Source organism: Centroberyx gerrardi, chromosome 16 (genome assembly GCF_048128805.1).
Source record: "Centroberyx gerrardi isolate f3 chromosome 16, fCenGer3.hap1.cur.20231027, whole genome shotgun sequence".
Taxonomy (NCBI): domain Eukaryota; kingdom Metazoa; phylum Chordata; class Actinopteri; order Beryciformes; family Berycidae; genus Centroberyx; species Centroberyx gerrardi.
In genome coordinates this window covers 1,464,876-1,481,467 of record NC_136012.1, presented here as the reverse complement: position 1 = coordinate 1,481,467, position 16,592 = coordinate 1,464,876, and the positions used below count along the sequence as shown (strand labels likewise).

Below are 16,592 nucleotides of genomic sequence, written 5' to 3'. Positions count from 1 at the left end.
TGAACACTTCCACAGGGTCTTGAGAAACGGGCCAGGAGAAAGCTCAAGAAGAACACATAGGCTAATGAGGCCCATCCTTAACACCAGAAAGGCCAATAGATATTGTGGGTCTAACAAAAGGCCAATATGCTGTCAATTGAAAGGGGTAAATATAATTCTAACCACTATTTCCTTACACAATTTTGAAACTCTAACAAAACTGGTTTGTACAGAAAGTGGGCATAAGGAAAGTCATTTTGAGAGCTAACATGTTTCAATTCAAAAATTCCAAATGTCATCAAGTGACTGTGGCTTGGCCTTTCTAGTGTTTAAAGGACAATTCCCGTTATTTGAACCTGGACTTTATTTCCCTAGTTTTTGCCATTGTGACGATTGTGTTCAAAATCTAACAACACTGGCAAAAAGGCCTAGGTTGAAAAGAACTGGGTAGTTAGCATGAGCAGTGATAGCTCATGATTGAATTGAATTGATAGCCACCATGGCTGAACAGTCAAAGAAAAGAGCGCCACCTACAGAAGCTCAAACTTCATGAACAGAAAATCCAAGGAAAAAGACGTCACAGTACTGGACATACTGTTTGATTGACAAGTGACCTCTGGGAAGTGCAGTGCCTCCAAAGATGGAGACAAACAAAACAAAATACAGCAATGAGAGCTTAGCACCAAAGATGGAGACAAAATAATAAAAAGAAAAACCACCATAGCAATGACTGCTTAGCACCAATCATGTCGCCTAAATCAGAAAAATGAGGAACTTGAAGAATACAACTTTAAAGCTGCATTAGGTAAAATTAAATGAGGTAACTGTTTTAATTTTTACGATTTTATTACTGTGGATGAGTGGAGGTGGTGAAGATTTCATGAGTGGTTTTAACCTGTCCTCGTCGTTCCCCTCAGTGCTTCCCCTTGGGGGAATCCCTACTGCCATCTTAAAGCAATATTCCACTTAATTTCAACATGGGGGTTATTTGGCACTTGACCACCATGAAAACCAGAATATAAACTAATCACCAAGATCGGATGCAGCTGGGACGTGTTTGTAGCATTCAGATTTTTACTTCCCATTCATCTGAATGAGCTACGGTGAACAGATTCAAAAACAGATCCTGCTTTTAAGAGAATCAGCAATACTACTCTGTTGTTCTGTGTAATTTTTCTTATTATCAAGTATTAGGCCTGCTTAAGGGCAAGTGCATTCCATTTCAAATATTCTGCTCCCCCTCGGAGTGCTTGCTGGATTTCAATCTTAGTTTCGACTGCTCACATCCTGTGTGGAGATTTCCCACCAGTGCCCATACCCAACACCAGAATTTAATTTGGGCAAATGGGGTGAATCTACGGCATCTCAATTAGTGGGGATGGGACGCTCATCTCTGTTGTAGCCCCACTTCCTGATTTAGACTGATAATACAGCTGGATTTTTACATAAAAATCTTCATCAGTGTCCATGTACCCAGCAGCAAGGCGACAATGAAGGATTTTGTCCTGCCCCCTGGTGCTCCATTGTGGCAAGTGCACTGTGGCCAGATGTGCGGTCCTCTGTCATTCTGACTGTCTCTGTTTCCATTTCTGTCCTTCCCATGGTCCTTCCTCGTTCCTCTTGGTTCCCCTCTTTCCCCCCTCCATCTCTCTCGGAGCTCCTGTCTTCCTGTGGGTGGAGAGAGAGACAGGGAGAGGTCGTCCACGACAGGTGAGGATGAGGAGGAGACGGGGCAGTCCAGCCAATCGGTGGTCGAGGATCGAGGGTAGCCATCCTCCGGGGACGAGCCTGGAAAGAGGAACTTCCAATAGGAGTCTCCTTTGAAGAGATAGACGGAGCCTAGAGAGGCGGGAGGAAGGGCCAGGGTTTACTAATTGCTCAATTGTTCCCATTCTCACTCATAGTCTCTCTCTCTCTCTCTCTTTCTCTCTAACACACACACACACACAAATGTTTGTAAAAATGTACTTATGAGAAACATTCATTGACTACGTTTATTCCTTTACCTTAATCTATGGTACCTAACCCTAACTAATCCTAATTCTAATCTTAACCCTAAACACAAGTCCTAAACCTAAACCAACTTTAAACCCAAGTCCTAAACCTAAACTAACCGTAATCCATACCCTAACCTAAACCTAATCCTAACTTTAATTTTAACCCCAAACTCAAGTCCTAATCATAAACTAGCCCCTTGTAGAACCGGCAAAATGTCCTCACTTTGCAGGATTGTTCTCATCTGTCTATTTTTGTAAGGACATTTCAAGTCCCCATAAGGAAAATAGAAAATAGAAGTAAAAGAACACACACGCACACCCAAACCACAACACAAGTCCACACAGAGTACACACGCGCTTCCTCACCATCCTCGTCCGTGGTGATGCCGTTGACTCCTTCTCTGAGGAGGTGAGTCCAGGTGTCGCCCTGCTGCGCCTCCTCCACCTCTCCCATCTCCCCCAATACAGGGCCCTCCTCTGGGTCCCAGACCAGGCCCCACCTCCCTGCCGCCTCCTCATCACCTGCTCCCACCAAGCTCATCCCCATCCTGAGGTCAGAGAGGGGTCGAGGGTAGCCTTCCTGGAGGGAGAGGTCCCTGAACAGCCAAAACTGGGAACCTACAGCAAGACAGGAGCTGGATTGGTGAGTGGGGTCAGTTTGTTGATTCACCCAACATTCATGAAAAGCTGGTGAAGCTGCGTTTAGCTGTTACACTGGTTCCTAACGTACTGCGAGCAGGTGAACGCCCGTTGATATTGCTTTGGAAAATGTCTTGACCTGTGTCGCTGAGGTACAAAACGTGAACAGTTTCGGAACTCTCAGTATACGCATTAACTTTATTTTGCACTCTTTTCTTGTGTCTCTGTTTGATTGCATAGAACTAGGTTATCTGGTTGCAAGTTATCTTACTAGCAACTTGCCCAAACGGTAACTAGGAAGTAGTAGCTTTATTAATTGTAGATCACAGCACTTAGCAGGTTTCACTATAAGTTTAGCTAAAACGATAGTAACTACAGTTCTTACAATGACTTGATGAGATACTGTTTTGCTGTAAAGTTAAAAACATAAATTGTTTCCAAAATCCGCAGTAAATCCTTTGTGACTCTTTCTCAAGACCAATTTATATAGCACATAATCGTATAATCTTTTTAATGAACAGGACCCAGATACTGTATGTGCAACGTAAAAAATCAGTTACTCCTCATCTGCCTCTCCCTCTGCGAACAAAATACAAGAAGTTTAAGTTAAGGCGACCAGATGAACTCGACTCCCTGTGGTTGCCGTTAATGTTTCCTGCTGTTATGCTGTTTGCTTGTATGATAGGAACTGGATGGTGTTAGGCTCCTAGTTGTTGGAATAGCCTGTAAGAGGACCTGAGGTTTGCCACCACTCTAACCTCTTTAAAAAGCAGGCTTACAACTTTTGTCTTCTCTAAAGCCTTTGACTACACCTCATCTCTGTGTATGTGTGTGTGTGTGTGTGTGTGTTCTGGGAGTCGGGGGGGGGGGGGGGTTATCTATGTAATACATTTTCTCTATGTGATCTGTATGTTATATGATATGTATCCCTATATTATCGCATAACGGGATATTAGAAAATGTTCAAGGTATCATATTCTTATTATTTATTACTATTTATTAAGTCTTGGATATAGCAAAATACTTATGCACTTATGTACTTATATATATGTTCAACAGGCACTACCTCTTAGTAGGTATTCAGCACAGTGGAAAAAGTCTCAGTTTAATCAGTTTTGGTTTGGCCTAGTCGCCCGGAGCCCAGTTATTTTTGGGCATGTTTTGACTGATCTTGTTTCATCCAAGCTAGTTTTGGCTGACTTGACGTACTAAAACAATTTTAATGGAAGTTTTTAAGCATTTACATTGTGAATGATCCTTCATTGCCACAATAACAGTGTGTAGCTTAGGCTAATAATTAAGTGTTGGACTTGATGAATTTTATGAAGCATAGCCTGACATTAGACCAATATATTGCTTTGAAGAACATTCAAAATAAAACTCTTTGAATCATTGAGTTCATTGTGTTCATTTGAACTCATTGTGCCTGTCATCCAGTAATTGATAGATTGCACCTACTACACAAGATATGAGAGTGGGGCATGGTAGTATATGCTCAGGCACATGGCTATATTAGAACCCAGCAGGTTTCTGACCATATTACCACAGTCAGGTGTCGCCACCTAATGGCAGGAGATGATATAGGAGGAATTAGGCATCTATATTGATAAAAGTAAATATGGAGTTTATATCATGATATAAAAAAACTGGTATCGCCCAACCCTATGTAATCTGTGTATATGTATATTTTATCTATGTGATGTGTGTATATGCATATTTTCTCTATAGGATGTGTGTATATGTATATTTTTCTATGCAATGTGTTTATGTATATTTGCTCTATGTGATATGGGGCTATGTATATTTTCTCTATGCAATGTATGTATATGTATTTTTTCTCTATGTGACATGTGTATATGTATATTTTCTCTATGTGATATATATATTTTTATGGCAGGTTTGCACTAGGCTACTTTAGTATGTGTTCTTCTTTCATTGTTTATATGTAAAGCATAATAAAAAAAAGCATAAAAGCACATACTTTTGACCTGACTGTCTGACTGTCTGACTGACTGTCTGAGTGACTGACTGACTGTCTAATTGATTGATTGATTGATTCATTCATTCATTTGTTGATTAAGTCTCTCTGGACAAGAAACCTTCCAAATGCCCATTTGGAATACAGTGTCAACACAAAGTAACATCACACCAACAATTTCAAATCTATATAATCAGCATTATATCACTAAACAGGGACCATCTGGAGGAAGAAGTGCCAACGTACTGCTGATGAAGATGATGGCGTGGTCCGACTGTCTTTCCAGCACAGCCTGAAAACGAGGCAGGTCAGGAGGAAGACCGACCCACAGTCTCCTGACCGAAGCGCCCCGACCCGACACTAAACCTCCCCCACTGACTCGCCACATAGTCAGACCTGGAGGGAGGTGCAAGGGAAGAGAGAGAATGGAAGAAGAATGAACAGATGGGTGAGCGAGGAAGGAGGGCTTTACTTGTACAGCAAATTTATAGATTTAGAATCACAAAGTGTTTTTCATTTTAAAGCCAACATAAGACACAGCACAACACACAGCATCAGATTTAAGAGAATGCTTGACAGAAAGGGTGGCTCTTAAGTAATTTCTTCATACCAGACAGATTTTCTTATTGGTCAACTTCCCTGTTAAGTGATGAGAACATAAAATCATCAATTGGTTCCTGGGAGATCATTGGCTTTGGTGCTCCATGCTAACAGTATTCTTTGTAGCACTATGTTGAGTCACAGCAGGCTCATGCTAACAATTTAGCATACACTATGTTGAGTGATAGCAGGATCTATGTTGAGTGATAGCAGGCTCCATGCTAACACTTTAGCATATACTATGCTGTGTGACAGTAGACTCCATGTGCTAACAGTTTTTGCACAATATGTTGAGTGATAGTAGGCTCCATGCTAACATTTTCATTTCATTGCCACAATATCAGCACGGCTGCCAAAAAAAAAAAGTTAGTCAATGTATCAAAATTGGTCTAAATCGATCTCGCGCTGCACCAAGGGATGCATCACGTTATGTACATCAAGCACATAGTCCATCTCAGACTATAAGGACGCGTAGGAAACTATAAGGGGGGGGGGTTAAGATTATTTTTCTAGGCTTTTGCCTTTATTATGATAGTTTTTACAGTAGAAATAGACTGGAAAGATCAGGAAAGAGAGAGAGGAGAATGACATGCGACAAAGTTCCTGGGCCAGACTCGACCCAGGACGTCGTGGCTACAAGGTACCACCAGGACGCCCTAACTAATTGTTAACTTTTTATCCTCCAATATTGAACTTGGGATGTTATGGTTTGTGACAGTTGCCCCAGCTGTTACCGGAGTCTATATATTCAACAGGTCACGCAATCATTCATCAAGTGGAAAATTTATTTTCTCCTGTGCATTGAATGTTTGTTCCCTCAGATGAGCATTCAAAAGTATTTCACAAAGAAAATGCCTCAAAAGGAGGAAGAAAGACAAACCTGAGGTGGATGCAAAATATGCAGATTAAACCAGGAAAAGCCCTAAACCCCACCAGTGGAAAGTAATTAATTGGGTGTGACCAACAGATTTTTGGTAATTTTGTGACCAGAGGCGCTGGCAGAGGCGCATGTATGGCCATAATCCACTGGGTATTATTCTTTCATATAAAGTCATTTCCTGTGGTCATTGTATGGGTTTAATAATACCACTGGTGCGAGACAGAGGCTACCAATTGTCTCCACCATGGTCTCATTTGTTTATGGTAATTACACCAAGGTAGCACTGTTAATTTGACAATGATATATTGATGTTTAAAAATGATACATGTAGCACCTTTATCTTCTCAGCTTAGCACTAGTTGTAACCAACTGGCTGGCTGTAAAAAGAACTGTCCAGTTTAAAGTAATACCTGACTTAACAAACTGACATGGCAGTTCCCCTATGCCCTCAAAGATTATATTTGAGCATGACACATAACACAAAACAATATGACAATGAGCAACTGTGAAAACCAAAGAGTGATCAAACCATATGCATCAAAAATAAAAACAGTTGATTAACACAGTTGGATTTCTTACAAAGAATCTCGTTGGTCCTGATTTTTGAGTCCTAAACAAGTTAATCATTTTATGAAATTCCCAATTTGCTAGTTGATGAAGACCTGCCAAATTAGCCAGTTTAGTTTATATTCTGACCTTTGAAGAAGAAAGTCTCTCCTCTGATCTTGGCCACGGCATCAAAACTGGTGTTACAGCGATCTATGGAGGGGCTGTGGGGTAAAGACAGACAGGGACAGTAATGTAAGCTTTGATTCAGTTTCTGTTCCGAAAACATGGGTACAAAACAAACCCCGTCCCGTTTGTATTGCTGTCACGTTTGCTTTCACACTGACAGCTGTCAAGCAATATCCTTCTTCATTTCACTTTCATTTATGACATGACAGGCAAAGGGAGTAACTATGGTAACAGACAACAAAATATGCTGTGTTTACATTTCTGGTATTTATCTGGCGCTGATCTCAGCGCGATTGCTTTCACACTGATGTGAAACAAAATGCATCTCGGTTATAATCAGTTTTTTAGTTTGGTTTGTTTTGCCTTGTTTGTTTCGGACCAGGTTGCGATTTCACACTTGATAAAAAGAAACCGAGACAAGGAGGTAAGCGTTCGCTGTTTCGAAACAAACTAGCCAAGTGGACCCAGCCTGAAAGCACCTTAAAATCATTTCTAGGCCTTTTTAAATGTACAATTGATATACCTGGTTTTGACACTTTAAGCTGTCTATATTGGTCAGCTTCACAGACAAAACAGGTGACAAACTTGAAACTAGCATTAAGGTAGTTTTCATTTACTTTGCTGTATTTGCTCCTGCAACAACTCAGTAAAGTTTCATCCTAACTTGCCAGTCGTACCCATATCTGTGGTGGTGGTCGTGGCCTCTGTGGCGCAACTGAGGCTCTGGGGCGAAACGAGGAGCGTCGGTGGCCAGCAGCTGGTTTCTCTTTCCTACACACACACAATATGTATAAACACTTTGATACAAATATTTTTTTGGACACATACTGATAAACTTTTACAACACCCTTATTCCAATCCACATGTATCATAACTTATCTCACAATATTGAGTAAAATTATTGTTATTTTTAAGTCAATGTCATAACACAGATGGCCCTACCGTAGAGCTGGGTGATGTGCTCCAGGTCTTGGGGTCCCAGGCGGTAGTGGAGGGGGTCCCCGGCGGGGCCCTGGTAGTATGGCCTCATCACTGAGTGGCGGCCTGAGGAGTGGGCCAGCCCCAGGGCGTGGCCAAACTCATGGACCAGCACCGTGAACAGGTCAGTGCCCTCAGAGGCTGGGGTTGGGGTGGAGGAGAGTGAGGAGAGAGAGTTAGCTGGGTGGTGAAAATCCCAAATAGTCCTAGATCAATTGATTCTTATCTTTCACCTTTTGGAAGTGGTGAGTGTAATGAGGAGGCGCATCCTGATAGCTAGAAGACAACTTAGTAGGGATGGGACGATATGCTTATCTCATGATACGATTCAATACAGGATATAGGCTTCACGATTCGATACAACCACGATACAATGTCATAAATAAAAGTTCAATGATAACAAAGTATGACTGTGCAGAATTATGTATATTTCTGAGCCACAAGTGTTTCTAGCACTGGCTTGCTACAATGTAAACAACAATTCAAAAATCTCATTACAAAGTGCAAATAATATAGTTTGGATAGAGAGCTTGTGAAATTTTGATGGTCAAGCCATCTCATTTGTGATTACTACAGTAGAATAACATGGTGCTAATATCACGATTAATTTCTCTGCCCTGCAATACGTATTGTCACTTTTTATTTTGCATTGCGATATATATTGAATTTCGATATATCGTTCCATCCCTACAACTTAGCTAACAGGATGTGCCTACTCATCACATTCACAGCTCCAAAAAGATAAAGATAAGAATACATGGAGTACTCAGCACAGGCTTCCCACGGTTAATGAAAATCCTGGAAAAGTTATGGAAAATTGTATAATATGAAACTTTTGTAGAAGTCATGAAATTTTAAATTATGATACTAAGCGTATCACCTTTGTAAACTTGAAAATACAATTTTGTAATACAGGAGTAAATTGGAAAAATGTGACAAAAATGAGCAGGTGAAAATGCAGCTGGTCTGCAATGAGATTGCTGTGAGTCTCAAACAAAACAAATTTTAAATGTCATAGCATAGATAAATGTTGCTTTACATTACACCACCGTAGCATAGTCAGTGTGGGAAACCTGTCGGCAGCAATTGACAGACCAGCTGAGTAAAGGCTCTGAGCATCAAATTGACATGCAGCTTTTGCTCATTTAAAAAAAAAAAAGAAAAGAAAAAAAAATGTCTTTCATTTTATCCCAGATCCCAGTGTATGATCATTTCAATGATAATAAAAATGTAAGTTATATTAAATCAGGATATTGCTCAAGCCTTCTGACTCATGCAGTACATTCAGTGGTCCAGGGCATACATGCTTACCCGTCACTATTACAGTGGCAGAATGGTCATTCATTGATAGCTTACTCAAATACTGTGCAATAATATTCAGCAACAATAATATGTATATATATGTTTGTAGGTTGTAGCACCATAAGCATGAATTATGTTTTTTGACTGGACCCACATAAGTTGTTCATTTTATTGCCTGATGTTATTGCCACATGAATAAAGCTGTTAAATTAATTATGTAAAATAATCAGGCCTAAGTGGCTATCAAATGTGACTGTTAAAAGTCTGAAGAAAGGCAGCAGCGTCTCTCTACCAAGTGCGAAAAATGTACTGTTTCCTGATTTGAAGCCTGAGTAGCACAGCTTTTCCACTGTTCAGCGTCAGTACTGTTACTCTCCTCCTCGTGTGAACCACTCATGTTTTATACTAGTCGATGTATCCTGTTCAGTACATGATCTGCTTTCTGGCTTTGTCTGGTAGACTCCAGCTTTCAAGCTTTAGTCGTCCTCACAGATGGACTGACTCAACTTGAATATAGAAGAAGAAATGTATAGCAGTTCTTAATAAAGTTCCACCTGGTTGTCTGAAGGCCCACTCCTCCTCTGCGTCCAGGTGAACTCCCCCGGCCCGGGCGGGGTCTGATGGGAAGAAGGCGTGGCCCACCGCACCGCCCGCCCCATCGAAGGGATAGCCATCGCCGTGGTAACCGTTGAGGAAATCTACCTGCAGGTCAGCTGCCTCCGGACCACCCACCTGGAGACGGAGGCCAACAGAAAAGTAAATGAGTGAGTTAAGACAGAGACAGACAAACTGAGAGAGTAATGCCACATTCATGTCATACGGGAATAACTGTCCAAATTACTTGATAGTTAAAAGTTAAGAAACTTGGAAGTGTTTGAAGTGTTTGACACCATGATTGTACTTTTCTGTAGATTTTGGTTGCTCCTGATCAGCTTTTTCACACATGAACTTAGAAATGATACATTTGAGTTTATGTCTTATAGCAAACTAAACATTGTAATGTCAACTACAAAACAAAAATCCAGCAGTCAGAATTCAGGAAATCGTAAAAAAATCAGGGTCCACTGCCAAACCTTGAGTTCCCAAGGAGCATTTACCATCTTGAAAGCTGAGGTGAACAGCATTTTCTAGTAGGAAACTCATATCTATCATCTTTACCATATGACATGAATGCAGCATCAGACAGATAGACCAACCTCATGGAACTCCAGGGGAGTTGGCTCCGCCCACACTCTTAAGGCGTAGAAGACCAGCGAGCGAATCGTCTCCCGGGACAGATGGGAAGAGGAGGGGTATGAACGCAACCTGAGAGATAGACAGACAGACAGAGAGAGAGAGACAGACAGACAGAGAGAGAGAGAGAGACAGACAGAGAGAGAGAGAGATAGAGAGAGAGAGACCTTGTCACGTCACAGAAGACTTGAAGCAAAGGGAGGTGTGGTGGGTCCAGGGGCAGGACTTGTCTCTTATTGGTCAGTGGGAACCATCATCCTGCCTAACTTCTTGTGCAAAATGGGTTAGGGTTAGGGTTTTTTCGCACAAATAACCCCATTGTTGGGCATTGATGTTACTCTGAAAATGTAATCAATTACTCTTTACTTACTACTCATTTAAAAAGTAATCACATTACTTTACTAATTACCCAACAGGAGCAGTAATTAGTTCCATTCCTCGTTCGATTACTTTGCGTTTCGTTGGCAGTAGAGGCTCCTTGTTCTTCCCTGAGTTTCACATTGCTGTGTTTATTATTGGATGCTTTGATAAATTGGATGTTGTGGTTTTCGCTGTGGAAAGCGTTTTGCTGCCACACAAAGTTTACAATGGACGATAATGTTCTTTGCATCCTTGACTGAGATAAATTTTAAATAATGGGAATACTTCCGGCTGCTGAAAGTCTGCGTCTCTCCCTCCATCTTTTGTTTTGCTTTTTTAGCTAACAGCCAACGTAAACCTGAATATCCCTAAACTAAACAAGCACAGATTCTGTACAGACCCACGCCGCGTGTGTTCAATTCTATGCACTGAAGCACTGCGACACAGATAAATTACCTAATTCCACTAACGTTACTTAAATACCACAAGGTAATAACATTACCTACCGTTTGTAGGGCAGCAGAGGACGTGTTACTGTTTACAAATAACACAGGCGAGTTTGGAGCAAATTGTGGAATGTTAAGTTTCACTTTTGTTTTCACACCGGGAGACTGTTGGATTGAGTACAATGCTGCTGGTCTGCTGATCTGTGCATCTCCAAATGACAAACATTAGAGATCTATCAATTTCTATACACAATGACTGACTGACTGACTGCTTGCCTGACCTGAATTTGCCTCATGATGCCCTCGGCTGCACCATGGGGAAAAACATTTATTTGCAGGGCAAGAAATTGAGATTTCAACATACTACATTTTCTATTTATACATTGTTCGATTTTGAATTAGTAGGCCTATATAAAACTTATAAACATTACACAGGCCACAGTGGGAAGTTTAGCCAACCTCCAGTTGATGTTCCTACGGGTCCACATGGAGGCAGCCCTCCTCCTCCTCCTCCTCAGGCTTCTTCCCTCCTGGTCGACCGGCGGTCTGGATGACTCCTCCTGGTCAGGCAGGGAGCAGCGTGGACTTTTCATCAGAGCCATCGTCTCCTCATCTGAGCACAAGAGCGAGAAGAGGGAGAGGCGTGGCGTATTTAACCATCAGAGCCATCAAAGATCAGCCTAAACATCAGTGTTGGGTGGTAACACTAAATAGAACATGAATGCCATGCTGTTCAGCAGCCAACTTGGAAGTCCCGGATCCCACCAGCACATGAATGCAGCATAATTGTTATGGCTAACAAAAATCATCTAATTGCAGAAATCACACATCCAGATCACCACCAAATTCCTGGGCCACCAAATTTCAGCCAAATCCTTTGTAACTTTTTGAGATATCTTGCTAACAAACAGACAGATGCCAATTCCTTGCATATTTACAAGCTACACTTCAATTCAACGTATCACACCTGCACCGTGTACAGTCGGCTAGTCCAGAGCTCCACTACCATTCCAAAAATGGGTCCATGTGACCCCCAGCATGTACAGGGATCATGCGATGACGATTGGCTGAGGAGGACGTATACTACTGCCCAACCGTACTACTCTAGAGGCAAAATGGCAGAAAGGATTACAGGTACTTTCTCCAGTTGCAAGTATGCACACTACATTGATTTCACTGTGTGGAAGGTTGACAGGAACATTGCTGTCAATTGTAAATTGTCTGCAGGTACACATCTTTCCACTGCAAGTAACAATATGTAAAATCTTGTGAAGCACTTGGGTAAATGGCATCAGAGAAAAATTGCTATGTTTGCAATAATAATAATAGGGATGCCCCGATAACGTTTTTTGACGCCGATCGTCTATGAGCCATATCTGCCGATACCGATCGGCCATGCCAATAGTTTTTTTGTTTTGTTATAGCAGCTGGTATAGCAGTATTATAGGTCTAACAGTTTCCATTTTACATACATTTCATCCATCAAATTGAGTCCTGGTTAAAAAGTATACACATTTTCTTTTTTTCTACCTCAATATTTACTTGATCATTATGTAAACAAAACCAGGCGCGTTCTAGGTAGCGCAACATGATTTAGTGAGATAACCGAAGCACAAGACTCAGACTGTTGCCACTTGCCTGTGTTGTTGAGTCGAGTTAAATAAATGGAGGCACTCTCCGAAGATATATATCCGTTTCAGTCTTTGTTTTTGTATAAGTGAATGTTCTTAAGAGAGAGAGAAATGAGACTTTTCAGTTGCCTCTCCGCTGTTAGGGTCTCGACCGTCGTCCAGTTCGAGCGGACAGCGGTGCAGAGTGCAAACCATTATGTAAACAAACGCACATGGCATACGATGAATTGATGCATTATATAAGCAGATAATTAAATGAGGGGAAGTAGCGGGCTTGACGGACTGTGACGTTACTGGTTGTCCATGAAGATTTGTGTTTTTAATTAACATGTAGCCTAAAGAAATATTAATTCAAGAAGTTCAAGAAGAGAAATGGCCCCCCTGTTTTGCGTCATCGATCGGTTTTTGCAATCGGCGACTATAAAGCATTATCGGAATTCTCCGATCTCATATACTGAATATCGGCCGATTCCAATTGCTGGCCGATCGATCGAGGCATCCCTAAATCATAATTGAAGTTCGGGCCAGGAAGCGACGGGGCTTATGGGAAATGCTGTCTTAATTTGGAGAACCACTAGCACTAACAATACAACTGGTGTGAGATAGAGACCAATCGTCTCCACCATGCTCTCATTTGTTTTAGTAATAATTATACCAAGGTATTACTATTCACTCCTACTCATTTGGTAATGATATGCTGAAGTTTAAAAGTGATACACATAGTTGTAGCACATTTATGTAGGTGTGCAAATGTATGTGGATGTGTAAAACAACACAACAGAAACAGGAGGTAAATTTTTACTTCTGATTGTTGCTGTTTGTCTGCCAGAAAAGTCACAGAAAAGTCATATAACGAGTATAGTGTAAAGAATTACCGCCACCAGGGGGTAATAAATAATCGTATTACTTTTGAAATGAGTGACAAGTCATGAGTAATGTGTTACTGTTTTTGAGTAATAAGCCCAACACTGCCAAGGACAAAGAAAAAGACAGCCAGCAAGAAAAAAAATAAAGATTAAAGTTCCATTGTAGTGCTGCATGGAGAGAGAGCAGAATGATGGATTGAGAAAGAGAACGTCATCCTCACCTACAACTCCAGTCTCTTTGAGGCCTGCGAACCTCTGCATGGCCCTGACAGCATGAGTGACAGCTGTCCAGGCTTGTAGCTGTCCGGTGGAGGGGTCAGGGGACGGGAGGTAGCCATACCTTATTAACCAATCCTGTGTGGGGGACAGAGAATCATGTAGAGAGGGTTCTTCAACTTTTTCAGTCCTACAACCAAACTTGAGTCTGAATGCGACCCATGCAAGACATGTTTGGCCAAAGATGAGTTGTGATCCTTCAGCATATGCAAAACAGATAGATGTGAAAAATAGACACTCAAAAGTTTGATTTTGTTATTAAAATTCTGTCTCAGAGATGGAAAAAAATGTCCAAGTCCACCATTTACCATAATCCGCTGCCTCTTGCACACACTGATTAAAGTCCCAAGTCAGTCTCAAGTTTTGAGGCACAAGTCTCAATTCAAGTCCCAAGTCTGAATATAGATTACCAAGTCAAGTCTTTGTCATTAATGTCAAGTCTCAAGTCTAAATGTAGAACAAATCAAGACTCTAGTATCAATTTAATATCTTAAAGAAAACGAAATATGTAGGACTTTTCAATGCAATATTAATAGGATAAAAACTTGGTAAGAGCATCATGAGATTTCTATAATCAGTTTCAACTTCAATAAATTCAATCATTCCATACAAATTCAGAAAACAGAACTTCAATTCAGTCGTCAGCTGGAACAAATCTCATCACTTTCAATATAAGTCATTTACACAAACACAAGATCTCAAGTCAAGACTTTAGAAACCTTTTCAAGTCATCAAAGTACAAGTCAAAGTCAAGTCCCAAGTCACCAGAACCCAAGTCAAGTCTCAAGTCTTCTCTTCATGCATCAAGTCAAGTCTCAAGCAATTAAAATTGTGACTAGAGTCCAAGTCATGTGATTCGAGTCCCCACCTCACTGATACGCGGATCAAACAAACTGTATGATACAGCATTGTGGCCTTGTATATTAGAATTTGAATATCTGATCTTATTTTGAAATTTGGTCTTGGTGTGCTAGAGGCCACATGGACGCAGAAAACGGTGCTTGTGCAGTAGGACAAATGATGGACTTGGGCATGGAGTTTTCTGTTTTGGAGACATTCAAAGTGGATTTTAAAAACAAAATAGAACTTTTGAGTGTCTATGATTCGTATATGCTTAAGTAGGAAGCCATGGCATCAGATTGTGTCTTCAAGGTCAAGATTTCCTCCAAGGCCTTGAATGGGTCACATTCAAAGATGCGAGTAAATGCAAATGAATTGCAGATATACACACAGACGAACACACATATGACAGTCTGCACCTATACACATAAGAGAGAGATACACAAATCCAATTCTCTGTGTTTCTCTTACCACCAGCTGGGTGCTCTCGTCTTCAGTGGGTGTCACCGGTGCAGAGGAGGGTGTCGGGGTTACAGCAGCAGTACACACCCTTTGCAGGCGTCCACAGCACAGGCAGAGGAAAAGAAAAGTCCACATCTTCATTCTGCGCACATGTTCGTGCCTCAAACATTCACAGAACCCAAATCTTCCAACACCTCCAGTGAATCCATTGGAGTTGATTTTCGAACCCTAAGTTATCGTTCGTTAGTTTGTTGTGTCACACTGAGGGTCTGGAGTGGAGTGAAGAAAAGATCAGATTAGATGGAACTTTATTGATCTTTATTGATGAGTTGTTGCAGCAGCAAATAAGTTGCAGCAAAGATAGAAATAAAATAGAGTAGAATAATGGAATAAAATAGAATAGAAATAAGTAAACAGAAAATAGGGTTGCTAAACATAACACAAAAGACAATTTCAACACAAGAACATGTTAAAATATAAATGTATGAATTAAAGTTATAAGAAGTATGGATTATAGCATTAACAGCTGGGTGTGCAAAGTACTAGAAGTAGAACTAGTAGACCAAAAAAAACATGAAAAATATGTATGAAACAAGTGAAAAATGTGAAAGATTATCAATAGATATATGTGATATATGACAAGTTCAAAAAATATGAGAATATTAACAACACTGATAAGTGAATTTACATCTTATATATACATGATGCGCATAACATGTGATGTATTCACATTAGCAGGTCTACAGAAAGTGTATATAGGTGTAAAAAACCTTATCAAATATATTCAATTTACAGATTTAGGTCATTTACAGATGTAGATAATAAATATAAATATCTTTTGCTCACTTGGGCAAAACTGTCTCAATGGTTAAGCATATTTAATAGCATATATTATTCATTCATCATCATTTTGAATACTTTTCCTTTTCAAAATTGGTTTAATTGAACTCCCTTGCTTGGAATTATCATCCCAAATCCTTTCAGTACATCCTAATGGGATTTTGGGGTGTAAGATTTATTTATACCAGTGTCACTTAGTTAATGCATTTGATTCCAGTTCCTGTGGTCTCAAAGAAGAAATAAGCTATCATCCCTCCATCGCTATACATAAAAGTACAGTGGATGCACTTTGGAGTAAGTTTTTCTGTCCAATTTCTTCATTAACTTCCATAGTAACATTTGAGAAGACAAAGCATACTGATGAATCAAATAAAACCCCTTAACCTGCTATGGCTTTCTGTGCTTAAAGCAATATTCCACTTAGTTTTAACATGGGGGTCATTTGGCACTTGACTGCCATGAAAACCAGAATATAAACTAATCATCAACATTGGATGCATCTGGACGAGTTTGTAGTGTTCAGATATTTACTTCCAATTCATTTGAATGA

At 40.5% G+C, this 16,592-nt stretch overlaps 1 protein-coding gene across 1 annotated transcript; it reads right to left on the bottom strand.

The window, feature by feature from the left end:
- Positions 1 to 1,420: 1,420 nt before the first annotated feature.
- mmp17b (matrix metallopeptidase 17b) lies at positions 1,421 to 15,343 on the bottom strand. Its single transcript, XM_071920066.1, has 11 exons — positions 15,212 to 15,343; positions 13,846 to 13,978; positions 11,587 to 11,740; positions 10,285 to 10,393; positions 9,643 to 9,820; positions 7,751 to 7,927; positions 7,486 to 7,579; positions 6,770 to 6,843; positions 4,840 to 4,989; positions 2,343 to 2,594; positions 1,421 to 1,818 (listed from the first exon to the last, which is right to left on the bottom strand). Exons 1-11 carry the CDS (start codon positions 15,341 to 15,343, stop codon positions 1,421 to 1,423), a joined length of 1,851 nt encoding a protein of 616 aa, XP_071776167.1.
- Between the last annotated feature and the right edge of the window lie 1,249 nt (positions 15,344 to 16,592).